General features: G+C 42.8%; 1 protein-coding gene across 7 annotated transcripts in view; it reads right to left on the bottom strand.

The window, feature by feature from the left end:
- The window catches only part of LOC135522894 (regulatory-associated protein of mTOR), a 211,878-nt gene that overhangs the window by 176,340 nt on the left and 8,014 nt on the right, over positions 1-27,524 (bottom strand). For all 7 annotated transcript variants that reach the window (XM_064949578.1, XM_064949609.1, XM_064949587.1 and 4 more), the window contains exons 3-4: positions 15,649-15,751; positions 2,477-2,559 (exon numbers count right to left, since the gene is read on the bottom strand). In XM_064949578.1, the coding sequence (XP_064805650.1) occupies positions 2,477-2,559; positions 15,649-15,751 (186 nt within the window). The remainder of the gene's footprint in view (positions 1-2,476; positions 2,560-15,648; positions 15,752-27,524) is intronic.

Here is a 27,524-nt window from a genome sequence, read left to right as displayed (position 1 = left end):
GTATATATATATATATATATATATCAATAAGAGAGAGCGAGCAAGAAAGAGAGAGACATGATGACAGGTTAGGCTGGCACTGCCAACCATGGAGAAAGTCCCTCCAAACATGGGCAGTATAGGCACAGTTGTCAAGAGTTGGAACAGGGCTCGGATATCACTTATTAAGTACCAACAAGGTGGCCATTCTAATTTTCAGAACACGGCAAAGTGGAGAGATTTATTTATTTTTTGTATTTTTATGATACCCATTTCTCTCCCCAATTTCATGGTATCCAATTGGTAGTTAGTCTTGTCCCATCGCTACAACTCCCATACAGACTCGGGAGAGGCCAACATTGAGAGCCATGCGTCCTCCGAAACACAACCCAGCCAAGCCACACTGCTTCTTGACACAATGCCTGCTTATCCGGGAAGCCAGGCGAACCAATGTGCCGGAGGAAACATACAACACCTGGCGACCGTGTCAGCAAGCACTCAGCCCGGCCCGCCACAGGAGTCATTAGTGCGTGATGAGCCGGCTGCGACAGAGACTGGAATCGAAACAGGATCTCTTGTGGCACAGCAAGCACTTTGATACAGTGCCTCAGGCCACTACGCCAATCGGGAGGCCAGGAAGACAGTTGATTTCATGCAACGGGGTGGTACTCATATTGTGGTTCAGGTCATAATTAAAAGTTGAAAGTTAAGAAAATTAGTTACAACGGCTCCATGTAAATCATACATCTAAATACACAAGATACAGTATTCTAAAATACAAGGTGGTTATTTTAGGTCCAGTTTCATTTTCATGAGTGGTTTTCACATGAACCCAGAGTCAGAGTGTGACAGGTAAGAGTAAGTTCAGCTCAGTGCTAGTATTATTAGTTACAGCATCATACAGAGAAGTCTGTGATCCAGAAGTGGTCTCTGGCCAAGCAGTAGGCCTATGTCCTGAGGCTGAAAGAGACTGAATGATTTCACACTCCTCCACTCCTCCACTCCTTCCCTCCTCCTCCTCCTCCTCTCTCCCACCATCTGGTACTGACCTCTGGCTCACTCAGCCCACACTCAGCTGGTGTGTTTCACTCTCTCCCTCTCTTCACGCTCGCCTTCTCCTTTCTACTTACTGTCCTTCCCACGCTCAAATCTCCTTTCCATTCAATTCTTCCTTCTCTCTCCTTCCACCTCCTATCCGTCCATCCGCCTCTCCTCCACCCACATTTCTTCCATCCGCCTCCCCTCCACCCACATTTCTTCCATCCGCCTCCCCTCCACCCACATTTCTTCCACCCGCCTCCCCTCCACCCACATTTCTTCCACCCGCCTCTCCTCCTCCCACATTTCTTCCACCCGCCTCTCCTCCCACATTTCTTCCACCCGCCTCTCCTCCACCCACATTTCTTCCACCCGCCTCTCCTCCCACATTTCTTCCACCCGCCTCTCCTCCCACATTTCTTCCACCCGCCTCTCCTCCCACATTTCTTCCACCCGCCTCTCCTCCCACATTTCTTCCACCCGCCTCTCCTCCCACATTTCTTCCACCCGCCTCTCCTCCCACATTTCTTCCACCCGCCTCTCCTCCCACATTTCTTCCACCCGCCTCTCCTCCCACATTTCTTCCACCCGCCTCTCCTCCCACATTTCTTCCACCCGCCTCTCCTCCCACATTTCTTCCACCCGCCTCTCCTCCCACATTTCTTCCACCCGCCTCTCCTCCCACATTTCTTCCACCCGCCTCTCCTCCCACATTTCTTCCACCCGCCTCTCCTCCCACATTTCTTCCACCCGCCTCTCCTCCCACATTTCTTCCACCCGCCTCTCCTCCCACATTTCTTCCACCCGCCTCTCCTCCCACATTTCTTCCACCCGCCTCTCCTCCCACATTTCTTCCACCCGCCTCTCCTCCCACATTTCTTCCACCCGCCTCTCCCCCCCTTACCTTCCTTCCACCCCCCGTACCTTCCTTCCACCCGCCTTACCTTCATTCCACCCCCCCTTACCTTCCTTTCACCCCCCCTTGCCTTCCTTTCAACCCCCCTTGCCTTCCTTTCACCCCCCCTTACCTTCCTTTCACCCCCCTTACCTTCCTTTCACCCCCCTTACCTTCCTTTCACCCCCCTTACCTTCCTTTTCCTTCACCCCCCTTACCTTCCACCACACCACCCCCTTACCTTCCACCACACCCCCCCTTACCTTCCACCACACCCCCCCCACATTACCTTCCACCACCCCCCCTTACCTTCCACCACACCACCCCCCCTTACCTTCCACCACACCACCCCCCTTACCTTCCACCACACCACCCCCCCCCTTACCTTCCACCACACCACCCCCCTTACCTTCCACCCCCCCCCCACACATTACCTTCCACCACTCCCCCCCCCACATTACCTTCCACCACTTCCCCCTCCCTTACCTTCCACCACTTCCCCCCTTACCTTCCACCACACACCCCCCCCCCCTTAACTTCCACCACACACCCATGTGAACTCACCCTGGGTTGCCAGTTCTCATACTGCTTCTGCAGGTTGGCCCCGATGGTCTCCAGGGCTTTCTGTGGACTCATGGACAGAGGGTCTGGAGGAGAGGAAACAGACACTCATTATCATAAGGACAACATTAGACTTGGGTACAACCAGCACAGCAACACAGTAGTGAAATGCACAAAATTGACCACATTACTCATAATACTTGCACATATATTTATCTAGAAGCATTGCTTTTACAAGATGGTAAGGTAAAAGTATTGCAGATCTGAAGTAACAGATCTGTATACAGTGTGTATTATGGGATATTGGGTATTGTGTGTACATTGATGTACAGGTACAGTCAAAAGTTAGGACACCTACTCATTCAAGGGTTCTCAATTTTTACTATTTTCTACATTGTACACTTATGGAATCATGTAACCAAAAGTGTTATATCATAATATTTTTTGATGACAGCTTTGCACACTCTTGGCATTCTCTCAACCACCTTCATTATGTAGTCCCATGGAATGCTTTTCCAACAGTCTTGAAGGAGTTCCCACATATGCTGAGCACTTGCTGGCTGCTTTTCCTTCACTCCGCGGTCCAACTCATCCCAAACCATCTCAATTGGGTTGAGGTCGGGGGATTGTGGAGGCCAGGTCATCTGATGCAGCACTCCATCACTCTCCTTCTTGGTCAAATAGTCCTTACACAGTCTGGAGGTGTGTTGGGTCATTGTCCTGTTGAAAAACAAATGATCGTCCCACTAAGCGCAAACCAGATGAGATGGCGTATCGCTGCAGAATGCTGTGGCAGCCATGCTGGTTAAGTGTGCCTTGAATTCTAAATAAATCAGTGTCACCAGCAAAGCACCCCCACACAATCACACCACCTCCATGCTTCACAGTGGGAACCACACATGCAGAGATAATCCATTCACCTACTCTGTATCTCACAAAGACACGGCGGTTGGAATCAAAATCTCAAATTTTGGCTCAGACCAAAGGACAGATTTCCACCGGTCTAATGTCCGTTGCTTGTGTTTCCTGGCCCAAAAAAGTCACATCTGCTTGGTGATCTTTAGTAGTGGTTTCTTTGCAGCAATTCGACCATGAAGGCCTGATTCACACAGTCTCCTCTGAACAGTTGATGTTGAGATGTATCTGTTACTTGAACTCTGTGAAGCATTTATTTGGGCTGCAATTTCTGAGGCTGGTAACTCTAATGAACGTATCCTCTGCAGCAGAGGTAACTCTGGGTCTTCCTTTCCTGTGGCGGTCCTCATGAGAGCCAGTTTCATCATAGCGCTTGATAGTTTTTGCGACTGCACTTGAAATGGTCCAGATTGACTGACCTTCATGTCATCAAGTAATGGACTGTCGTTTCTCTTTGCTTATTTGAGCTGTTCTTGCCATAATATGGACTTGGTATTTTATCAAATAGGGCCATCTTCTGTAAACCACCCCTACCTTGTCACAATACAACTGATTGGCTCAAACGCCGTGATAAAAGAAATTCCACAAATTAACAAATCTGTTAATTTAAATGCATTCAAGGTGACAACCTCATGAAGCTGGTTGAGAGAATGCCAAGTGTGTGCAAAGCTGTCAAGGCAAAGGGTGGATACTTTGAAGAATGTCAAATATAAAAAAATCAATTTTGAATTGTTTAACACTTTTTTGATTACTACATGATTCCATGTGTTATTTCATAGTTTTGATGTCTTCACTATTATTCTACAATGTAGAAAATAGTAAAAAATAAAAATAAAAAAAACATTTAAATGAGTAGGTGTCCAAACTTTTGACTGGTACTGTCAATGCTACAATCGTGAGCTGCAGTATTCCATGATTTGGAATAACTTCTTCGATATAGGGGGCGCTCTTTAAATTTTTGGATTAAAAAAACGTTCCCGTTTTAAACGAAAAGATGCTCGACTATGTATATAATTGACAGCTTTGGAAAGAAAACACTGACGTTTCCAAAACTGCAAAGATATTGTCTGTGAGTGCCACAGAACTAATGCTACAGGTGAAACCAAGATGAAATTTCATACAAGAAATGCCCCAGATTTTGAATGCTCTGTGTTCCAATGTCTCCTTATATGGCTGTGAATGCGCCAGGAACGAGCCTACACTTTCTGTGGTTTCCCCAAGGTGTCTGCAGCATTGTGACGTATTTGTAGGCATATCATTGGAAGATTGACCATAAGAGACTACATTTACCAGGTGTCCGCTTGGTGTCCTCCGTCAAAATTATTGCGCAATCTCCAGCTGCGTCCACTTTTCCATTTGGTTCAGAGGAGAAAGGCAACGGCCACGAGTGATTTATCATCGAATAGATATGTGAAAAACACCTTGAGGATTGATTCTAAACAACGTTTGCCATGTTTCTGTCGATATTATGGAATTAATTTGGAAAAAAGTTTGGCGTTGTAATGACTGAATTTTCGGGGGGTTTTCTTAGCCAAACGTGATGAACAAAACAGAGCAATTTCTCCTACACAAATAATCTTTTTGGAAAAACTGAACATTTGCTATCAAACTGAGAGTCTCCTTATTGAAAACATCTGAAGTTCTTCAAAGGTAAATTATTGTATTTGAATGCTTTTCTTGTTTTTGTGAAAATGTTGCCTGCTGAATGCTAGGCTTAATGCTATGCTAGCTATCAATACTCTTACACAAATGCTTGCCAACACACTGACAACTCCAGCCACAGGAATTGATGGGAAATGATGTAAATATATCACTAGCCACTTTAAACAATGCTACCTTATATAAATGTTACTTACCCTACATTATTCATCTCATATGCATACGTATATACTGTACTCTATATCATCGACTGCATCCTTATGTAATACATGTATCACTAGCCACTTTAACTATGCCACTGTTTACATACTCATCTCATATGTATATACTGTTCTCGATACCATCTACTGTATCTTGCCTATGCTGCTCTGTACCATCACTCATTCATATATCTTTATGTACATATTCTTTATCCCCTTACACTGTGTATAAGACAGTAGTTTAGGAATTGTTAGTTAGATATCTTGTTGGTTATTACTGCATTGTCGTAACTAGAAGCACAAGCATTTCGCTACACTCGCATTAACATCTGCTAACCATGTGTATGTGACATAAAATTTGATTTGTTTTGATTTGTGTAGCTATGGTTGAAAAGCACATTTTGAAAATCTGAGATGACAGTGTTGTTAACAAAAGGCTAAGCTTGTGAACCAATATATTTATTTCATTTCATTTGCGATTTTCATGAATAGTTAACTTTGCGTTATGCTAATGAGCTTGAGGCTATGATTACGCTCCCGGATACGGGATTGCTCGACGCTAGAGGTTAAGAGTCCTCCAGCCCATTTGATATGCCACAACACAGAGATCAGATAAATCCCAAAATTGCCATCACAATGAAAGCAGAGATTCAGTTTAGACAGTTAACCCAATAGAGAACCAGTATCACAATCCCTCGCCATTTGTTTAGTAGGGCTGTTTCGCTTATCAAATTAAACTACATAACATGGAGAAATCTCCCCAGCGCTTCGGACTGAAATATTGCCAAGAAGAAATCAAATTGTATAAAGCATAGCGCATATTAGATAATGAAATATCAAATTCTGCCCACAATGCAGAGAATTACATTATTGATTTAGAGATTACAGAATGTATTGACAATATGCATATTCAGGGACACTGACAATGTTTTGGGGACAAAGCATATTTATTGATAGATTATATATTTTCAGTAGCCAGCAAGTCAAGGAAATGTATATTGTGCAGTATAACGCAACTGCAGTAAGTAAATGTAAGATGACCCTAAAGTGGTATGATGCATTCATTTCTCTTCAGAGAGTAAAATGTAGGAAGGAGGGAGGGGTGAGGGTGGGTCAGAGAAGAATGATAGCTAACGATTGTGCATTTAAGGTTATTCTAGACAGTTCTTTAAATAAACCATGATCTGATGACTGACAGTTTGCATTGTGCTCAGTCAAAGTCTACAGTAAAACAGGAGCAGACTGTCAGAAGTATTTGCTTTTTTGAATGTGTTAAGTGCTTCCTTTCATAAACTCCACCATCAAACAGTCTTGAATTTCATGTGGTTTCTTTTTGTCAAACCATCTGTGGGGGTGTAAAGTTGAATTATTATGATCATTTTGTCTGGCTGGTTTCTTCTCAGTTGTCTAATATACTGTTACAAAACGTGGATTACAAAACGTGGATGTAGGGCTGGGTAATATGGTCATATCAGATAACAATATTTTCCTCATTTTTTAACAGTATGACGATAATGTTTTAGAACAACAAAAGCTTTAAATATGCGTCAGGAGGAGTGCATGATCGTAGCGTGGCAACAAATACATTCTAAGTGGTTTTAAAATGGAGCTCTCTTTTCTGATTGTTTTATACTCTTTTTTTTTATACTCGTTTTCGTTGTTGCATTTTTCAAACATTTCTGATTTTCTAATTTGTTATAATTCCCACAATGTAAAACAATCGTTTTTACTCTGTATGGTTCTGTGAAAAGGTCACTTTTCCTTTAACAGAATAATAATTATTTTCTATAAACAGGTTTCCGTCAAACCTTTTTATGCGAGTAAAGTACACGTCGGATTAAAAACAAATAGACAAGGTGGGATCTTTGTGTTTGTAAAAGTAATTATGCGAGAAATGGTGGTGGAAACACTTATGTGCAAATATTGATATAATAACCATCATATCGAAGTAAACTTGGAGTCGCACAATGACGTGTGGTCATCCCACTAGGCTACAGATGAAATAGGTATTGATGAACTTCACAGGGTGGTGAAAGTGCAAGGTGATGAGCTTGATGCTCCTTTCCAATAAATGTCCAGGGTATTATGGTGACATGTTGATCGATCCTGCAGTTAAACAAATAAAAATTATCTTGCTCTTTTGTCCATAATAACCTTGTAATGTAGGTTTAGACACTAGGCTATACCAGCACTGTATCTTCGAGCTGTTGGTTAGAGCGCATGTGCCAATACCAGTGGGGAAATTCACTACATTACGCAAACATTTGTGACAAAACCAGCAGTAGAGTTGAAAATGCATTGGAACCCCATTTAACTTGTAATTATTATTCAGTACAGTACATGGGAATTTAACCACAAAATATATGTTAATGTGCACTACGTCATCACGTGCAGCCTTTTACCAACAAGTACATTTGATGGAAACTCATCTATGGTTTGGAAACACAAATATTCTAAAATCTGCAAGAAACCTAACTTATGCGCATGAAAATCTGTCGCAAATTGGATGGAAATCTAGTTTGTTTAAGACCATATCTTATCAAATGGATTAAATTAATGTACTTTCGCCACAAGGAGCATTGTGCCAACTGGCTTATGTGCCTTTTTTTGTTGAGCAAAACTTTTTGTGGAAGGCATTACACAGAGCACTGACCCCTCCCCAACGTCGTCGTGATATGTCGAGTTTCCTTGAAGGCCTATTTGGCGTGAAACTGAAGCCAGATGTATCGCCTATTGCCTGTGTGTGAGTCTTTCTGGGGTGCAACTTTTACTTGGGACAAGGGGTCATGTCCACCCACATTCTGAAATTGCATTTTTGCCCACCCCAGTTTTATCATTGCAATGTGACACAAAAAGCGGCAAAGGTGTGCTTTAGGACAGAAGGTCGCCTCCGAGCGGTCGGAAAGGCTATTTAGAGTGTTCAGCTGGCTGAATTTAGGACCACGCAGATGCCACAGAGCAGGTTGACAGGCTGTGTGAAGGCAAAGCTTCTGGAAGGCTGGCTGGACCAGCACAGGAGAGCGGAGGATAGATCAGTGTGTATGTGTTGCGCTCTTTCACAAAGTTGTAAAAGCAAGCAGAGCAAAAATTGGCTACTCTTTAGTTGACTGATGTAGATGGCAAGGTAACTGCTGTTTAACTTCATGAAAAAACATAACTGAGCTAGTATTGTAATGTTAGGTAATGTTTCATCCCCTCTTGACTGAGGTAAATTAATAAGCTATGCGAACTAGTAGCTACCAGTCAGGTCAGCTCTAGCATCTAGTTATCTGTCAGATAGATAGTAATAATAGCCACCTCATTTTGCTAACAGATGTTGTTTGTATGGAAATGTTATGTCTTTGTTTTGCCCCTTTTCAGAATTAAATGAACTTTGCTAGCTTTCACCGGTTGATGTACCGTTTAGAGAGAGCTGGACAAAAGTTAGCTAACATTAGCTATTATTTTTTGCCTCAATCACACTAGACCTGAATCAAACGATGAAACCACCAACAAAACAATTTAAGATTCCTATTCTGACGCTTTTTCAGTGCTATGTGAGTTTTATTAGACAGTATGGCAATGTAACTGTATTGATCAGGTTCCCTACTTTTCACACTGACACAGTTATTAACAGCGCTAACGTTACAGACGTCATTGTGCACAGTAGAGGTCTGCCAGGGACCAATTCTTCATCTCCCTCCTACCCGCACCCTGCTGGCTTTCTGTCCGACTCCCACCCGCTACCACAAGAACTGGTCCCAAACCCAACCTCGTCCCGCCGTATGTGACGCAGATCACTTGCCAGCCATGGTCCCCGCAATTTTATACCCTTTCGGCAATATCAAACACACAACAATTACGTAGGAAATCGGTTACATGTCCAGAGATTCTCACATGGCCCTTATAGTGTGTTACTGGGCTCTATCAGCCAATATGATAGATGTAATTGAAGTGAGCCGAGTTGGACAGACTTGCACTTTCTCTTGAGCTATTTTTATAGCCTACCTTTTAGCAGTGGGAAGATTGACAGAGAGAAATATGGATGATCAATATTCTAAGCAATGTAGTAAACTACAGCCTAATCATAGGCTTATTTAGGAAGTATATTTCTTTGGAAAGAACTGCCGCTGTGCTTCTCATCCCATGCATAGGCTATAGCCTACTATTGAATCGAGACCACACGGGCAACTGATCTCACAGGTATGGCTACTGAACTGGAAGCAGCCAACAAGATGACAGCGACACCTGCTACGTTTTGCGTAGGCCTATAGGATATGGCCTACCTTCTAGGACGATTTGCAGGCAGAGACAAAAACAGGTCAATACTTACTGAAAACGAAACCTGTGCAACACTCGCTCACCATAGTATGATGATTAAATGTGTTTGATTAAATGTGTTGATTGCACTTTGACTCACATTGGTTGAGAGCCTTCCACTTCTTTCCAATATCAATATGTATTTAGATACTGTAGTAAACTAGTGTCTAATCATATTTAATTTCATATTCAATTGAACGGCCACGTGATTCTCTGCGCATGTAGGCAGCCTACTCAACATCAATGAGGCCACACGTACGAGGCGCAGTTGAACTCTCACGCCCAAACTAGGAGAGGTAGACTCCTGAAGTTGAAGCGCGTGTGAATAACACAAAAAATATATGTGCTGTTAATACAATAGGTAGGCTACCGCATACAAAGCAGAACGAGGAACGTTCCCAAATCATCTGTGGGACAAGAAAAGGACAACATTCGCATCCCAAAGTCGTCTGTCTGAACGTGAAAAATGCCAACCGCGCCGCAATGATCTTTGTCGCGACCCGCAGGAATGCAGCCCTCTAGTGCGGTCAGTACACAACACTATGCTCGACATGTCTTAGCAGGATCAGATGGTGACAGGGGTCCCAAAATGATCAGACAGACGATTTTGCAGTATATTAACAATATCAGTGAATGATACAAAGTTCCATCTTGAATTGAAGGGTAGACCTACAGTAGCTACAAGATAGTATTTAAGCTTAAAGCAACAGTCCGGGAATAATGGTAGGGTAGGGAATAATGGTCATTTCGATTATTGAACCATTATATTATCTAAGAATAGAATCAATGTATAAACGTACACCAAGGTAATTCTTTGCCATCCCTCATTTTCTAGGAGGATCAGATGGTGACAGGGATCTCAGCAGGCAGCCAGGGAAGACCAGTCTGACGCAGGCTAGGTGAATTTCTACAGATACAACCCTTTATTCTCTCTATGCAGCAAACACTGGACAAGCCAGATGCTATTATAAGGCATACTGACAACCCTCCAAAGTTGTTTTCCAAACTGTATCAAGGGTTGATGGAGGCATTTTCCGATGACACAACACATGACCTGGTAGAAGCTATTGATGATATGAACATGACTGGGCAGTCATCATTCTCAGACATAAATGACTGCAGTTTGAGACCATTCATAGAACATACTATATGCCAGTGAAACTGAATTACATGCACTCAGAAATGTTATTCCTCTGCTGGAGATATGAAAATATGTCCCCTTTTGTGTTGTACATGTATTCAGACCACTTGAATTTTTCCACATTGTTACATTATTCTTATTCTAATGGAATAAATAGTGTTTTCCCCCTAACCAATCTATACATAATACCGCATAATGCCAAAGCAAAAACAGCTTTGTAGATATTTTTGTAAATATACACTGCTCAAAAATTAAAAAGAACACTAAATGAATGAATGAAATATTCTTATTAAATACTTTCTTCTTTACATGGTGTAATGTGCTGACAACAAAATAACACAAAAATGATCAATGGAAATCAAATTTATCAACCCATGGAGGTCTGGATTTGGAGTCACACTCAAAATTAAAGTGGAAAACCACACTACAGGCTGATCCAACTTTGATGTAATGTCCTTAAAACAAGTCAAAATGAGGCTCAGTAGTGTGTGTGGCCTCCACGTGCCTGTATGACCTCCCTACAATGCCTGGGCATGCTCCTGATGAGGTGGCGGATGGTCTCCTCCCAGACCTGGACTAAAGCATCCACCAACTCCTGGACAGTCTGTGGTGCAACGTGACGTTGGTGGATGGAGCGAGACATGATGTCCCAGATGTGCTCAATTGGATTCAGGTCTGGGGAACGGGCGGGCCAGTCCATAGCATCAATGCCTTCCTCTTGCAGGAACTGCTGACACACTCCAACCACATGAGGTATAGCATTGTCTTGCATTAGGAGGAACCCAGGGCCAACCGCACCAGCATATGGTCTCACAAGGGGTCTGAGGATCTCATCTCGGTACCTAATGGCAGTCAGGCTACCTCTGGCGAGCACATGGAGGGCTGTGCAGCCCCCCAAAGAAATGCCACCCCACACCATGACTGACCCACCGCCAAACCGGTCATGCTGGAGGATGTTGCAGGCAGCAAAACGTTCTCCACGGCGTCTCCAGACTGTCACGTCTGTCACATGTGCTCAGTGTGAACCTGCTTTCATCTGTGAAGAGCACATTGCGCCAGTGGCGAATTTGCCAATCTTGGTGTTCTCTGGCAAATGCCAAACGTCCTGCACGGTGTTGGGCTGTAAGCACAACCCCCACCTGTGGACGTCGGGCCCTCATACCACTCTCATGGAGTCTGTTTCTGACCGTTTGAGCAGACACATGCACATTTGTGGCCTGCTGGAGGTCATTTTGCAGGGCTCTGGCAGTGCTCATCCTGCTCCTCCTTGCACAAAGGCAGAGGTAACGGTCCTGCTGCTGGGTTGTTGCCCTCCTACGGCCTCCTCCACGTCTCCTGATGTACTGGCCTGTCTCCTGGTAGCGCCTCCATGCTCTGGACACTGCGCTGACAGACACAGCAAACCTTCTTGCCACAGCTCGCATTGATGTGCCATCCTGGATGAGCTGCACTACCTGAGCCCCTTGTGTGGGTTGTAGACTCCATCTCATGCTACCACTAGAGTGAAAGCACCGCCAGCATTCAAAAGTGACCAAAACATCAGCCAGGAATCATAGGAACTGGGAAGTGGTCTGTGGTCGCCACCTGCAGAACCACTCCTTTATTGGGGGTGTCTTGCTAATTGCCTATCATTTCCACCTGTTCCATTCTATTTGCACAACAGCATGTGAAATCTATTGTCAATCAGTGTTGCTTCCGAAGTGGACAGTGTGATTTCACAGAAGTGTGATTGACTTGGAGTTACATTGTGTTGTTTAAGTGTTCCCTTTATTATTTTGAGCAGTGTATATATGCAAAAAAATGAAATATGACATTTACATAGGTATTCAGACCCTTTACTAAGTCCTTTGTTGAAGCACCTTTGGCAATGAGTACAGCCTCATGTCTTCTTGGGTATGACACTACAAGCTTGGCACACCTGTATTTGGAGAGGTTCTCCCATTCTCCTCTGCAGATCCTCTCAAGCTCTGTCAGGCTGGATGGGGAGCGTTGCTGCACAGCTATTTTCAGGTCTCTCCAGAGATGTTCGAGCTCTGGCTGGGCCATTCAAAGTGTCCCAAAGCCACTCCTGCGTTGTCTTGGCTGTCTGCTTAGGGTAATTTTCCTGTTGGAAGGTGAACCTTCGCCCCAGTCTGAGGTCCTGAGTACTCTGGAGGAGGTTTTCGCCAAGAATCGCTCCGTTCATCTTTCCCTCGATCCTGATCCCTTCCCCTGAAAAACATCCCCACAGCATGATGCTGCCACCACCATGCTTCACCGTAGGCATGGTGCCAGGTTTCCTCCAGACGTGATGCTTGGCATTCAGGCCAGAGAATCTTGTTTCTCATGGTCTGAGAGTTTTTAGGTGCCTTTTGGCAAACTCCAAGCGGGCTGTCATGTGCCTTTTACTGAGGAGTGGCTTCCATCTGGACACCCTACCATAAAGGCCTGATTGGTGGAGTGCTGCAGAGATGGTTGTCCTTCTGGATTGTTCTCCCATCTCCACAGAGGACCTTTGGATCTCTGTCAGAGTGACCACCGGGTTCTTGGTCACCTCCCTGACAAAGGCCCTTCTCCCCCATTTGCTCAGTTTGGCCAGGCGGCCAGGTCTAGGAAGACTCATTGTGATTCTAAAATACTTAGATTTAAGATGGAAGCCACTGTGTTCTTGGGGACCGTCAATGCTCCAGAAGTGTTTTGGTACCCTTCCCCAGATCTGTGTCGCGACACAATCCTGTCTCGGAACTCAACGGACAATTTCTTCAACCGCATGGCTTGGTTTTTGCTTTTGCACGCACTGTCAACTGTGGGACTATAGGTAGACAGGTGTGTGCCTTTCCAAATCATGCCCCAACAATTTACCACAGGTGGACTCCAATCAAGTTGTAGAAACATCAAGGCTGATAAATGGAAACAGGATGCACTTGAGCTCAATTTGAAGTCTAATAGCAAAAGGGTCTGAAAACATATGTAAATAAGGTTGTTGTTTTTTTATAAATTAGCAAACATTTCTAATGTCATTTCTAATGTCATTATGGGGTATTGTGTGTAGATTGATGAGGAAAACATCTTATTTAATACCTTTTAGAATAAGGCTGTAATGTAACAAAATGTGGAAAAAGTCAAGGGGTCTGAATACTTTCTGAATGCACTGTGTGGTCTTGTGAAGGCTGGCCGAATTCTGGCAAAGAGTATGTTCTTTTATCTCAGCATGTCGACAGTTTCTCCCTTCTCCCCGTTTTGTTTGCTTGGAAATGTTTATACTTGAGACTTATCAGAAGAAACTGTAACCAAGCATTTATAGGGGCTAAGAAATGCATTGCCATTAATTGGAAGGTTGGTTATCCTCCCACAATGTCAAGTTATGCATCACTAGATTTAATTTATTACCAGATTAAGGGCATACTGAAATACTTTTACAGGGTCTGGATGCCTTTAATGGAACACAGTACGACTAAATGAGTCTATATTGAAAACATGCCCACGTCAGGAGATATACCCATTTAGGCAATGTCCTTGGCCTAAAACACCCGAAACCAATCCCGAAAGTTTCACTAACATCCTAAAATTGAGTGGGGTGTGTTTTTTTGTGTGGTCTTTTTTCCAAACCTTTCCCTTGGAATCAAAAAACAAAAAGGTATGATTGAACGGGGAGGAAATTATGTTGGGAGAGAGTTGAGTAAGGCGACTCTGGCTAGTCTGGCTGAAATTTGATATAGCGGATTTTGATATAGCAGACTTAATAAAAACAATCAAAAGTCTTTGTATTTTATTCACGAGTTGCTCAATTGTTAGGCTTTTGGTTAAATGTGCAACGCAATATTTATTACTGAATCACCTTAGATTTAGTTCAGTGTTATTAATCACTTTCACATATTTAATAAAGATCTCTTACCTAGCGTGGCGAAAGGGCATTTTTGCTTACTTTTTGTTCTAAATAGAGACTGCACATTGGATTGTGTAAAATGCAGGAAATTAGCTTTAGGTGTCCCCCAGACAAGTCCCCCCCCCGAGGAATAATAATAATAATAATAATGAATAATAAGCACAAACTAAACAATGCTATTATAGTATATTTATTAACTTAAGATTCTCACCAAGACATGCAGACAGTCCAAACAGACAGAGTACAGTAGGCTATACATTGCACAAGAAGAATATTGGCTACTTTAAGAGATTTAAGAGAATGAATGCAAATGTATGCTGTTAATGGACAATAACTAGGCCCAATCTATCAACTACCAGATCTGAATAAATGTGTTGGATGGATGGCTTTGATTGTCCAGCAATCTAATTGCAAACCGTTCATTTGCTAATAATACAAATATTCTGCTTAAAAAGATCTTGCACTGCTACCCTCAGCTTTCATTATTCTTGGAGGTTAGAACAAGCAAAAGGGAGGTCACCAGAGATTCATAACCAGGGGCTCAGCCCTGAAAATCAGGGACAGACAGGGTACCGGCAAATCATGGTATTTGTGGGTCTGAGACAAATGAGTGGATGAATACACAGCTAGTAAGCCTGCAATATGAGGAAATTCTAGTCCACCAACTTTCCAGGGGCACTCAATTATCCAAGATCCTGGTAGTGTCCCTGACAAGCAATGGAAACCGAATTTATCCTCTTCGTGCTTCCCAAAAATATCCTGCCGCATAAAGGCTACATCTACAGACGGAAATGACACCGCAAATAAGTCCTTCTGGAAGTGCATCGAATATAATGTTTTGAATGCTGAGGTCGCATAATGCTCACTGACGGGGTAAAACTGGATACACAGTTTTTTCAGCGCCCGGAACATCAACTAGAGGAGTTCAGGAAATATTATCAAGGCAACATATGTTGGGGAGAAGGTTGGACACATTAGAAGAAAGCCAATGTTTCCCATGGGTATGTCTTAATAATGGCTTTATTATCATGAATTATTTGTGTGTGAGTTGAGTATGGAACAGGTTATGCAAGTGTGTGTGTTTGTGTGTTCCTACCGATCCAGCACTCCAGTCTGGCGCAGGGTGACGTCTTGACCATGTCAGGAGGGTCCACGCCCACGTTGAGACACAACACCAGGGCCACACTCACTGTCTTCATCTGGAGAGACAGAGAGAGAGACTGAAGTGAATACACATGCTTCTCAATACACACTTTGTTTATATGAGATATAATCCCAATACATACTCTGTATATAAGTGTGAAGAGAGACCCTGTTTATTTACATTATTTGGGTGAAGGAAATTAATATTTCGCAGTTCATAGAGGGGCTCGGACTCGAGTCCACACACACACTAAACGGCTCTGAGGCAGGCATCTGACAACGTCAGCCTCTAGATTATCCTTCAAATTAATATCAGATGTGCATCTCTTCCTTTCTAGACGATTCAATACGTATCTGGGGGGAGGCAATGTAGCCTACGTTTTTTTTGTTCTCCCACTTTGGTACTGAAATCAGAATCACCCGCTAATGAACCTTCCTCCGGTAGTTTACTTTTATTCCGGTAAAACATCATTTTCAACAGCGCATAGATAATAACCTAGCAAATGACATAGGTCGTCACTCAACTAACAGCGTAATATCACACAAGCCGTTTTAGCATTTGAATGCTGAAGGTGCTGTGCAGATGTGCAAGATCAGGCACAGGCCGCCTACCTGGCGAAGCTGGGCACGGTGCTCAGTTTGACTAGGCTACTGACATTTTGCCTGGGGTTGTTCGGCATGCAAAATGACTCCGTTGCAAGATGAGTTCCACACTGAAGGAGAGGACGCGTCAGTGGTGGGTTTGGCCTTTATTTGTACACACACAAGCTCCCGCAGGCGCCTGTCACGCCAAAACGTCAGCCCCCTGTTTGTCCTTCAAATATCAAGAAATAGTGCTCCTGCGTTTATTTGTATTTTTCATTTCTTGAGGTGTCCTGGGGTGAGATCGTTTTTTTGGACAGCCATACACACTATTTTGACCTTGCCCTCTGGCATGGATGGCTCCATTGGCAGGTGTGTCTAGTTGGCATAGCCTGACGTGACTTTGCAATTCTGAACCACAGTGCTGCTGACCTGATCTGGAGAGTGAAGCACCATGTTGTCCAAAAACAAGACTGAGGCTGGATCCAACACTATGCCAAGCACTAGACTATAGAGAACACACCAAAAGGCTTCTGCTTGAAGAGGGAAGAACTTCAACTTCTCTTTGAAGTCTGTAGACTGTCACGACTCCCGAAACAAGTCACGATTCAGTGCCTTCTGTAATAAAAAATAGATATTTTAAAATGTAGAAAACATTTATTTTTTTTAACAGTCACGACTCCGTATATAAACCTTGCCCGGATGTCGCTAAATGATACAGCGGAAAGAAAGATCACATTTACTGGTGATTGATTTGTCTCCCAAGGACTTTCCAAGAAAGGTCTATTGAAGTGTATTTAATTGAATGTGTGCCTGGATAACTGAAGTTAATGGAACTCTGCAGCTGACGGACAGAAAGGCCGAACCTCATTGCAGGGTATTGAATTAAATACGTGCCTGATCTATGGTGGTTAGCAGAGTTCTGTAGCTACTGCTCCTACCAGGCAGTTTACTGTAGTGTAGACTGGTCTGATAGAGAAGAAGCCCAGGGGGACAGGAAACAGGGTCAGGTAAACATGTTGCACCTGAACACAGACTGATCCACTGGGGCACACATGGACATACACCGACAGAGGCTAGAGAGCGAGAGAGGCTAGAACAGAGAGGGCAGTCAAACACTGCACTGATTTTTACTTGAGGAGCTACTACCCTTGTGTTACTAGCTGTGTGCATGTTTTCTCAACGCCTGAGTAATAGTCAATGAGCAGGCTCACGTCAGTGACCACGTCACGTTCCCATGCGCAGAGTATTCTGAATAATAGCCCAATACCAATTATCATTTCAGGATAAGCGGTTTACATGCAGCTTTGACATTCCACTCATGAGAATCCCTGTATCCATGAATAAAAATAATATTCCTAATTGTCACCGGGACGTCAGTTCTTTCTTTTTTTTGACAGGGGATACGGGAGAATTATTTTGTCAAATTAAAGTTAAGACTCATTTAGATATTTTTCTGCTTATAATTTCTGACATTAGGTCGGTTATTTGTTAGTTAACTTGTCTATAATTACAAAGCTTCTCTTTGTCATTACTTGATGCTCTAGAATACTAAAAGCCTTGCTCACCAGAATGATGTCAGAAAATTTGAGAATGAATGCATAAATCTAGTTGACATATGTAAAGTTCTATAATTTCTGCTTCTCTCAAGGAGCGAAGACGTTTAGGGACCAGGGAGATTTTCCATGCAAATTTTCCCAATGACAACACCCAGTAAGATTCATTTTTATGTTTTTAAAAAACAGGTTTAAGGTTCTGAATGAAAGGTGAAAAGACAGATTTTCTGGAGATTTTGGTCATTCAGCAGACGCTCTTATCCAGATCGAATGACAGTCAGTGCATTCAACTAAGGTAGATAAACAACATACCAGTCACAGTAAGAATAAATATATTTCTGTAACAGTTACTGAGAATGTTGTTGAAGTGGTCTGTTGGTTTGACTCCTTGAACATCGCTGCCAATTTAAAAGCTTTTGATAAATGAACAGAAGTGCATGGGACAGATGGGAGCAATAATACATATTATGTTGCAATCAGTTGGCGCCTCTTTACTTTCCTATATTAAACCGATTTCAATTGTATTAGTGTGACAGAATGCTTAATACATTGAGAATGTATGTGCAGTTGTAATTTGGGTATAGAACGAGTCACCAAAAAATACATATTTTCAACAAATGTAAATGCATATTTTCAACTTTCATTCAGAACCAAAAATGTACCCGATTTCAACATCAGGAAAATATGTAATTTCGTCCTCCGGAAAGTTCTAAGACCAAGTTTCAACTGCACGTACTTTCTCAATGAAGCAAACATTAGAACAAAAGAAAAAAAAATTCACTGAAGATAGAATCAACCAAGATTTTATTTTCACGGTCGGACACACACACACACGGGAGTAGAGGTCAAGATACAGGAGATAACAAAAGATGCAGGTAGGTCTCAGATGAAACTCCTAAAAGCGCAGGAGGAGCTTGGAGTGTGCAAAGCTGAGAGGGGGAAAGAGCCTCGTGGCATTTCATTTCCCACAACGTTGTGGTGCCAACTCTCATCAAACCCATAGGAGTGTGGATGGGAATCCACGTCTCTGTCCCATAGGATCCCTCACCAAGAGGCTTTACTTGCACTAGTACCTCAGGTAGGCATGACCGCTTTCTTATACATTGACCCCAGTGAGGGATAAGTCAGTTGGGATGTGCCCTTTAACTTCTTCGATATAGGGGGCGCTCTTAATTTTTGAATAAAAAAACGTTCCCGTTTTAAACAAGATATTTTGTTACGAAAAGATGCTCGACTATGCATATAATTGACAGCTTTGGAAAGAAAACACTGACGTTTCCAAAACTGCAAAGATATTGTCTGTGATTGCCACAGAACTAATGCTACAGGCGAAACCAAGATGAAATTTCATACAGGAAATGCCCCAGATTTTGAATGCGCTGTGTTCCAATGTCTCCTTATATGGCTGTGAATGCGCCAGGAACGAGCCTACACTTTCTGTCGTTTCCCCAAGGTGTCTGCAGCATTGTGACGTATTTGTAGGCATATCATTGGAAGATTGACCATAAGAGACTACATTTACCAGGTGTCCGCTTGGTGTCCTCCGTCGAAATTATGGCGCAATCTCCAGCCGCGTCCACTTTTCCATTTGGTTCAGAGGAGAAAGGCAACTGCCACGAATTATTTGTCATCAAATAGATATGTGAAAAACACCTTGAGGATTGATTCTAAACAACGTTTGCCATGTTTCTGTCGATATTATGGAGTTAATTTCTACAAAAGCTGCATCCCATTGAACTCTGATCATAACCAGTGTGCTATATAGGGAATAGGGTGCCATTTCGGATACACCCAGTCTACAGAGTGCAGGTTTTAAAGCAATCCCTGGAAAACAGTAAATGTGCTGAATTTCTGGGTGGAGATGGCAAATATCTTCTTTCCTATTTTTACACACAATAGTTATGGCCACAATTGAGAAGGAGTGCACTGACTGCAATGAACTTGAAAACAACCGTCAGCATTTGTGACGGCAATTATTCTTCCAGTGTCTTTGCGTTGTTTGGTCAAACTGAAGATGTCATAGCTACCCACAAAAGCACCAACACTGTTTACAGTCAAGCACCAAAAGCAGGTCCTGGCTTTCAAACTGTTTACCCACACCCAGTCACGCACACCCACCAACCCACACACAAATCAACTGTAGATCAGTTTTAAAAGGTGAGGTACATTCATGCCAGACGTTCGGTCCTGACTTCTACTTCACCAGCAACATTACTGCAGCCTGGCACGGGAAACTAAAGTGATTACCATCACAATAAAATAACCCTAATGAAATGATTTGTTTCCCAACATCATATGTGAGAGACTAAAACGACAAATTAGCATGAACAAAAAATATGATAATTGAGACACATGGGGAGATAGAATTTAGATTTTGGATTCATAATAAGCTAATGTGGCATTTAGGTTTGACAGCAGCCAGATGTTGGCTCCCATTGATTGAATCCCATTCATTTCTCACGTCGGTGGAGAAGTCCATTGTCTACCTACTTATAGCATACATTCCAACAGGAGGAGACATAAGGGCAGCAACCCTATGGGCCCTGGTCAAAAGTAGTGCACTATACCGGACATTTAGCGTTTTGATTTCACCTTTATTTAACCCGGTAGGCCAGTTGAGAACAAGTTCTCATTTACAACTGCCACCTGGCCAAGATAAAGCAAAGCAGTGCGACACAAACAACAGAGTTACACATGGAATAAACAAACATACAGTCAATATAGGGTGTGTGCAAATTAGGTAGGATAAGGGACGTAGTAAGGCATTAAATAGGCCATATTGGCAAAATTATTACAGTATGGCAAATTAAACACTGGCGTGATAGATGTGCAGTAGATGAGTGTGCAAGTTGAGATACTGGGGTGCAAAGGAGCAAAATAAATAACAGTATGGGGATGAGGAAGTTGGATGAGCTATTTACAGATGGGCTATCTACAGATGCAGTGATCTATGGAGCTGCTCTGACAGCTGGTGCGGGAGCTATGAGTCTCCAACTTCAGTGATTTTTGCAATTCGTTCCAGTCATTGGCAGCAGAGACCTGGAAGGAAAGGCGGCCAAAGGAGGAATTGGCTTTTGGGGTGACCAGTGAAATATACCTGCTGGAGTGCGTGCTATGGATGGGTGCTGCTATGGTGACCAGTGAGCTGAGATAAGGTGGGGCTTTACCTAGCAAAGCCTTATAGATGACCTGGAAACAGTGGGTTTGGCGACGAATATGAAGCGAGTGCCAGCCAACGAGAGAATACAGGTTGCAGTGGTGGGTAGTATATATGGGGCTTTCGTGACAAAATGGACGACACTGTGATATACTGCATCCAATTTGCTGTGGAGAGTGTTGGCTATTTTGTAAATGACATCGCCAAAGTCAAGGATCGGTAGGATAGCCAGTTTTACGAGGGTATGTTTGGCAGCATGAGTGAAGGATGCTTTGTTGCGAAATAGGAAGCCAATCCTAGATTTAATTTTGGATTAGAGATGCTTAATGGGAGTCTGGAAGGAGAGTTCACAGTCTAACCAGACACAGGTATTTGTAGTTGTCCACATATTCTAAGTCAGAACTGTCCAGAGTAGTGATGCTGGACGGGGGGCAGGTGCAGGCAGCGACTGGTTGAAGAGCATGCATTTAGTTTTACTTGCATTGAAGAGCAGTTGGAGGCCACGGAAGGAGAGTTGAATGGCATTGAAGCTCGTCTGGAGGTTAGTTAACACAGTGTCCAAAGAAGGACCAGAAGTATACAGAATGGTGTTGTCTGCGTAGAGGTGCCATTTGGGACAAAACCAAGATGCTTGCCTTGTGCAGAGAAACATGCTTGGCTTGAGACAGGTTCTTTAATATTCCAGTGGCTTGGTAGGCTGTTATTTTGCGGCGGTTTTTAGCCACCGAAATAATGAAATGACTTTTGGATTTGGGTAAGCTCATTTAGTAGCAGAGGGCTACAAACCAGCACAGAAACCACAAACGAAGAGAATCGGGCCTAGAATCTATACGTGTTGTAGCAAGCACAGTACAAAAAAGCGTGGTGCATTAATTCACTTGAAGCTTTTCTGTGTTTAAAATATAGAATATGGTCATTGAACAGGAGAGGAGGAGAAAAGGGAGAGTCAAAGGGAATGAAGAGGTGGAGGCTAAGCCTTGCCCCCAGGGGGAAGAGGCTCTGATCCTCCATAACAACGGACTCCTTTTGAAGACGGTGGCCCTCCTTGATTGTTAACATTAATCTGAAGGAAAGCCTAAACAAAATGACATTTTAATATATGTCTCCTGGACCTCATGGATTTCTAATAATCCCACAAATCCTGTTCGGAGCAGCGCAGTGGGGGAAGAGAGCGATAACAGGGGAGTAGGGTGAAAGCTGGTGCGGACTTCGGTTCAATCTGTTTTTTTGGACTTGTTCACAATGCTCACTATCATACAGGGGAATGGCACTGGTACTTAACTATATTTGGCTATCCATGACCGATGGAAAACACAGAAACTTCCAGACAGATTCCATGTATCAGAGTGTGACTGTGCCCTAATGTGTGTCCTGCTGGCAATAAAGTGAGTGGCCCAAGCTGATGCAACAATCCCCAAGGCCTTCCAGCCTACTTGGCCTTGCCCTGGCACTGGGGAGATCGATGCTCCCTCTGTTTAAAAAACCTTACATTTATAGCAGGACTAGCAAATGGAATAGTCACAGGCCATTGATCCGTATGGGCCGAGGTGCTGGATCGGCCGAGGTGCTGGATCGGCGGGAGGGAGGGTATGGCAGAGAGGGGGAGTTACCGAACTCAATTACCAGTTTAAAGACAACACACACACAACAAGTGTTCCTCGAAGGCCACAGTGACTACTGATTTCAATAGAGTTGCTATAGAGGTAACGTCATCATCAAAATGTAAGCAATTGGACAACAACAAATACAGGGTAGGAATGACATCCAACTGCTCATCCCTGCATTCATGTGTCCTTCCGATACAGATCAGACCATATTCACGTCAAAGACTTTCTACAGTACCTGGATCAGACTGCTATTCAGCCTGGATTTACTGCTCTCCTGAAGAAGATACACTGGTTATCATGGAGATTATATAGTCATTTTGCATAGGGAACCGAGATATTTTTGCAGGATGAAAACAATGGCAAAGATGGAGGAAGCGAGCCCAGCAGAAAGCCAAGAACTGCAATTTGTGGGCTTGATATTGCAGTGTGCTTTTGAGGATGTGTGGAAATCATTGTTGGAAAGCCAGTACTTTAGAGTATGCAGAGGTGGTTTGTTCATTGAAGCGCTAAAGTGCTCAACTGCATTGATTTCAAATGACTAGCTCTGACAAAACCCTGATATCCGCTATCCGACCTGGTTTACTCTATCTAGCCTCTCTCTCTCTCCCTCTCCAGTGAGCCACTGCTCATCCACGAACAGCTCACTCTATAGTCCCAGTTCAGGAAGGGGGTGAGCGAGCCATAAACATCTAATAAGGAACCGTTGGGGTTCTCCTCAATGAGTCAGGTCTACTAACAGTGTACTTTGGCGTTAGGGTTGGTTTGTCTCACACTGCGCCATGTCATTGAACCTGAATGTCATTCAGTGTTATATCTTTTCAGAGGACTCTAGCCCAACCTCTATCCCTGACATGGACATCAAAAGGACAGAGGCAAACACATGACTATTTTGGGTACCATAAATAACATAGCTATCCCATGAAGCACAATAGCACTAACACACATCGGCAGCATTAGACAAGCCCAAAATGGAGCCAAAGTTTGTGGCATTCGGAGCAACAACTCGCCGACCATGATAGGCCTGCAGAAACTATCCTGCATCGGAATCATTCACACACTTGCACTATACTAGCAGGTGTACACACACAAGCCGCTTTGTTTCATGTGCTCACCACCCACATCGACATGGTCACAACTCAATTACAGACATCTCCACAGGGACCGGACTCCACCTTGACCAATGGGCCTTGTAATTGGGCAGCCTGCCACCTCTCATCCTGAGATAGCCCAACAGTGTCTATAGTGTAATAACTAGCTGGCCATGATTCTGCCGATTTTCCACGATGCAGCACATAGTTTATGGGCCACTTGATAGCCCCTTCACAAGCCACTCCTCTCAACAGCTTCAATTCTTTAGATACAAAACCAACAGGGGCACTAGTACCACCCTTATCATTATCCATCACTGTCAATCTACAGTACCCTCCTGAATTATTGGCACCCTAGGTAAATATGAACAAAAATGGCTCTGAAAAAATGTCATTGTTGATTATCAGCTTAATCTTACAGAAAATATCATATGAATCTAAGCTTTGAGTTAACATTGTTCAAAGAAAAATCTAAAATAAAGAATTATTTTATTCAAAAACATGCGTGTCAGTTATTGGCACCCCTAGTAATTCTTAGAAACAAAATCAAGTTGATGTATATTCCAATTAAGATTTTCCTTTTTAAAGTTAATGTGAGTCATCCATGACTTCCTGTTTCACTGGGGTACAAGGTGAAACACATGCTAAACTCCTTAGTCATCCATCAACATCAGAAAGTCCAAAGATGACAAAAGGAAATTAAAAAGGTTGTTGACGTTCACAAATCAGGCAATGGCTATAAAAAATGACAGCTACACACGTGAAAATACTCATCTCCACTATTAGGGCAATAATTAAGAAATGTTTAACAACTGGAGCTGTGATGAACCTGCCTGGAAGAGGACGCAAGTGTTGTGACGTTGGTACCATTAATGCGATGATTATTTTTATCAAATAATTACATACCACGTTCAAGTATTACACTTGATTAATCATAAGAATTAATTAAGTAGTAATCTGGGACACCACGGGAAAAGATTATTTAACGAATTAACGTTTCCCAAATTAACTCTAAAGATGTCAATATGTCGTTCTACCAGTCATCCATTAAACATCATTATTACCTCAGTCTCATTCTGAACGCCGTAATATCCTATAAATCTGCACAAACCCTAGTCTCCATGATGAATCAGCAACACAAATTGGCTTAATTATTTATTTACTAACTAACTAATCACACAGAATGACAAACACACAGGATAGATTATACATTGGTTACTAACATGATGCAATGAAGTCCCTAGTGGACTAACCCGATATGATGGCTTGTTACAATGAAAGGGGGTGGGGAACGAAAGAGCGGGACGAGAGCCAAAGGAATTCAACTATCGTACATACAACTATCGTACAAAGTTCCAGAGGTGTACCACGCGGTGTTCAGCGGGCCTTATCAGTCACTCTGTTTAGAATAGATACCCTAGAGGTACCTATAGCGGTGAGAGGAAATTGTTATTTGTCTCGCATCTTCGCTCGAGTTTCCTAGGCTAACAGTGCATAAAGAGCTGCAGACAATGATCCTGTGTGGTGTTTGAGAGAGTTTGAGTTACTAACCATTGTGTACCTCAGCTCACAAAGGCGGTCATCCTGGTCTTTAGTTTTAAACTTTTTCTCAGCCATGTAGCCACCGCTTCACACTGTCTGGTCTAGTAGTCTAACCATTTCAACGTGTCAGATAACTGGGAAGTTTGTAGAGTTACCGTTATTTGGTTATACCGCCCTTAATGATATCACACAACAACTGATCTGACATAACTGTTCTTTAAGTCCCTCACGACCAATTCCAACATTCTTGGTGTTGAAAATGTCCAACCGTTTTATGTTACAGTACTGCGAATTCCCTCTCTGTGGTAAAGGGATTTTTAACTTCCATTTCTGCAGAGTGGGAGGGGTGGGCCTTATCTGGCTCACCCAAGAGGGAAAGACATGACAAGTGTATTTTGTCCCCACGCACAGTGAGAAGGATGGCTCAAGGGGATTTTTTTTTTTTGCCCAAGGACCACAGTTGGAGAATTTCAAAAGTTGGTTACATCAAGTCTCCAAAGCTACAAGTGAAACACCACCTCCATGCCAACAAGTTATTTGGAAGGGCTGCCAGAAAAAAAGCCTCCTCTGTCACCAAACCACAAACGTAAGCCCCTGGAATTTGCTAAATGTCATTGGGACCAGGTTCTATGGTCTGATGAAACTAAAAATAGAGCTTTTTGTCAATAAACACCAGAGGTGTGTTTGACGTAAAAAGAGTTGTGCAGAAAATAACCTAATCCCCACTGTGAAGTTTGCCGGTGGATCTGTGATGATGAGGCACTGTTTAACTTTCAAAGGCCCTGGGAACCTTCTTAGGATACATGGCATCATGGACTCCAAGTACCAGGAGACTTTAGTCCAAAACCTGTCTGATTCTACTAGGAGGCTAAAACTGGGTCGTCGTTGGATCTTCCAGCAGGACAACAATCCAAAGCATACCCCCAAATCCACAGGAAAATTGTTCACTGATCATAGACTCAAGCTTTTGCAATGACCATCCCAGTCCCCTGACCTAAACTCAATTCAAAACCTCTGGGGTGAGCTGAAGAGTCCACAAGCAAGGACCAAGGACTCTGAAGGATCTGGAGAGTTTCTCTATGGAAGAATGGTCTCAAATCCCTTCCTGTGTGTTCTTCCACCTCATCAAACATTATAGGAGACGACTCAGAACAGTTATCTTTGAAAAGGGACAAAGTACTAAACACAGGAGTGCCAATAATTGTGACATGCGTGTTTTTGAATAAATAATTATTTCTCTGACAAATTCTTTTTCTTTGAACAATTTTAACTCAAAGGTTAGATTGATATATTTTGAGTCAGACCAAGCAGAAACAATTATATTTTTTCACAGCATATTTTGTTCATACTTACATAGGGTGCCAATAATTCAGGAGGGCACTGTAAATCACCCTGTAGTAAATAACAGTAGGCCAGGGACCATTAAGTAGATTCACCCACAGGCCGATTTTTTTCTTGAGCGGATGGTCAGGGGGCTGGAACATAATTTGTAGACAGCATATTGACCGTAAGCCCAAAGATATTTGAATAAAACAAAATCAAACCTTGCTTACATTTGCATACGATCACATATTATTGTGGGAATACTTTAGAACAGATTTTGTTTTTTTATTTTTTATGTAGAGTCTAATGTCCAACAATAAAAAAATATATTTAAAAAATGTCAAACACCAGTTGGGGAAACCTTGCCGTAGGCCAAACACAATCAAAAAGGGGCACAGAAATCACATTAATTGAAGCAAAACAATGTATTCCTTGTAGAACATAAACGAGCCTATATTATTTAGGCATATTTTCTAGCTGTGTTAGAGAAAGAATGTCCCTTTGTCTTACCCCAGGAATGTTTCCTGTTTTGGAATGAATATATGAATTAAATGTTTTATGGTTACAAAATAATTCTGCGCCTGAAGCACAGTGTAGAAGCCTAATTCTGTCATATTAGCGTGTGTTAATGTCATTTGGGTGAATGTCTAGCCGATAGGGATACTAAGTCAGCCGGCGTACCATATGGCAATGTGACACTTGGCATTATTGACGCCATAGCTATCCATAACAGAATCTATGAAACAAATCAGATATCGAGTACTACAGGAATCTAACAGCACCTTTCAAATAAGCCCTGGCAGGTGTAATAGAAACACAGAAATCCCACTGTCACCATTTACTAGAGAAAGCATTGAAATTCCCCTGCAAAAGCACCTAGGGTTGGCCTGAAGCAGAGTAATAATGAATTCCTACATATTGGAAACAATATAGACGGAGGCTAACCTTAACTAGGTTTAATGTGGAAGTCTCGC

This window comes from Oncorhynchus masou, chromosome 4 (assembly GCF_036934945.1).
Source record: "Oncorhynchus masou masou isolate Uvic2021 chromosome 4, UVic_Omas_1.1, whole genome shotgun sequence".
NCBI classification, from domain to species: domain Eukaryota; kingdom Metazoa; phylum Chordata; class Actinopteri; order Salmoniformes; family Salmonidae; genus Oncorhynchus; species Oncorhynchus masou.
This window is presented reverse-complemented; position numbering and strand designations above follow the sequence as displayed.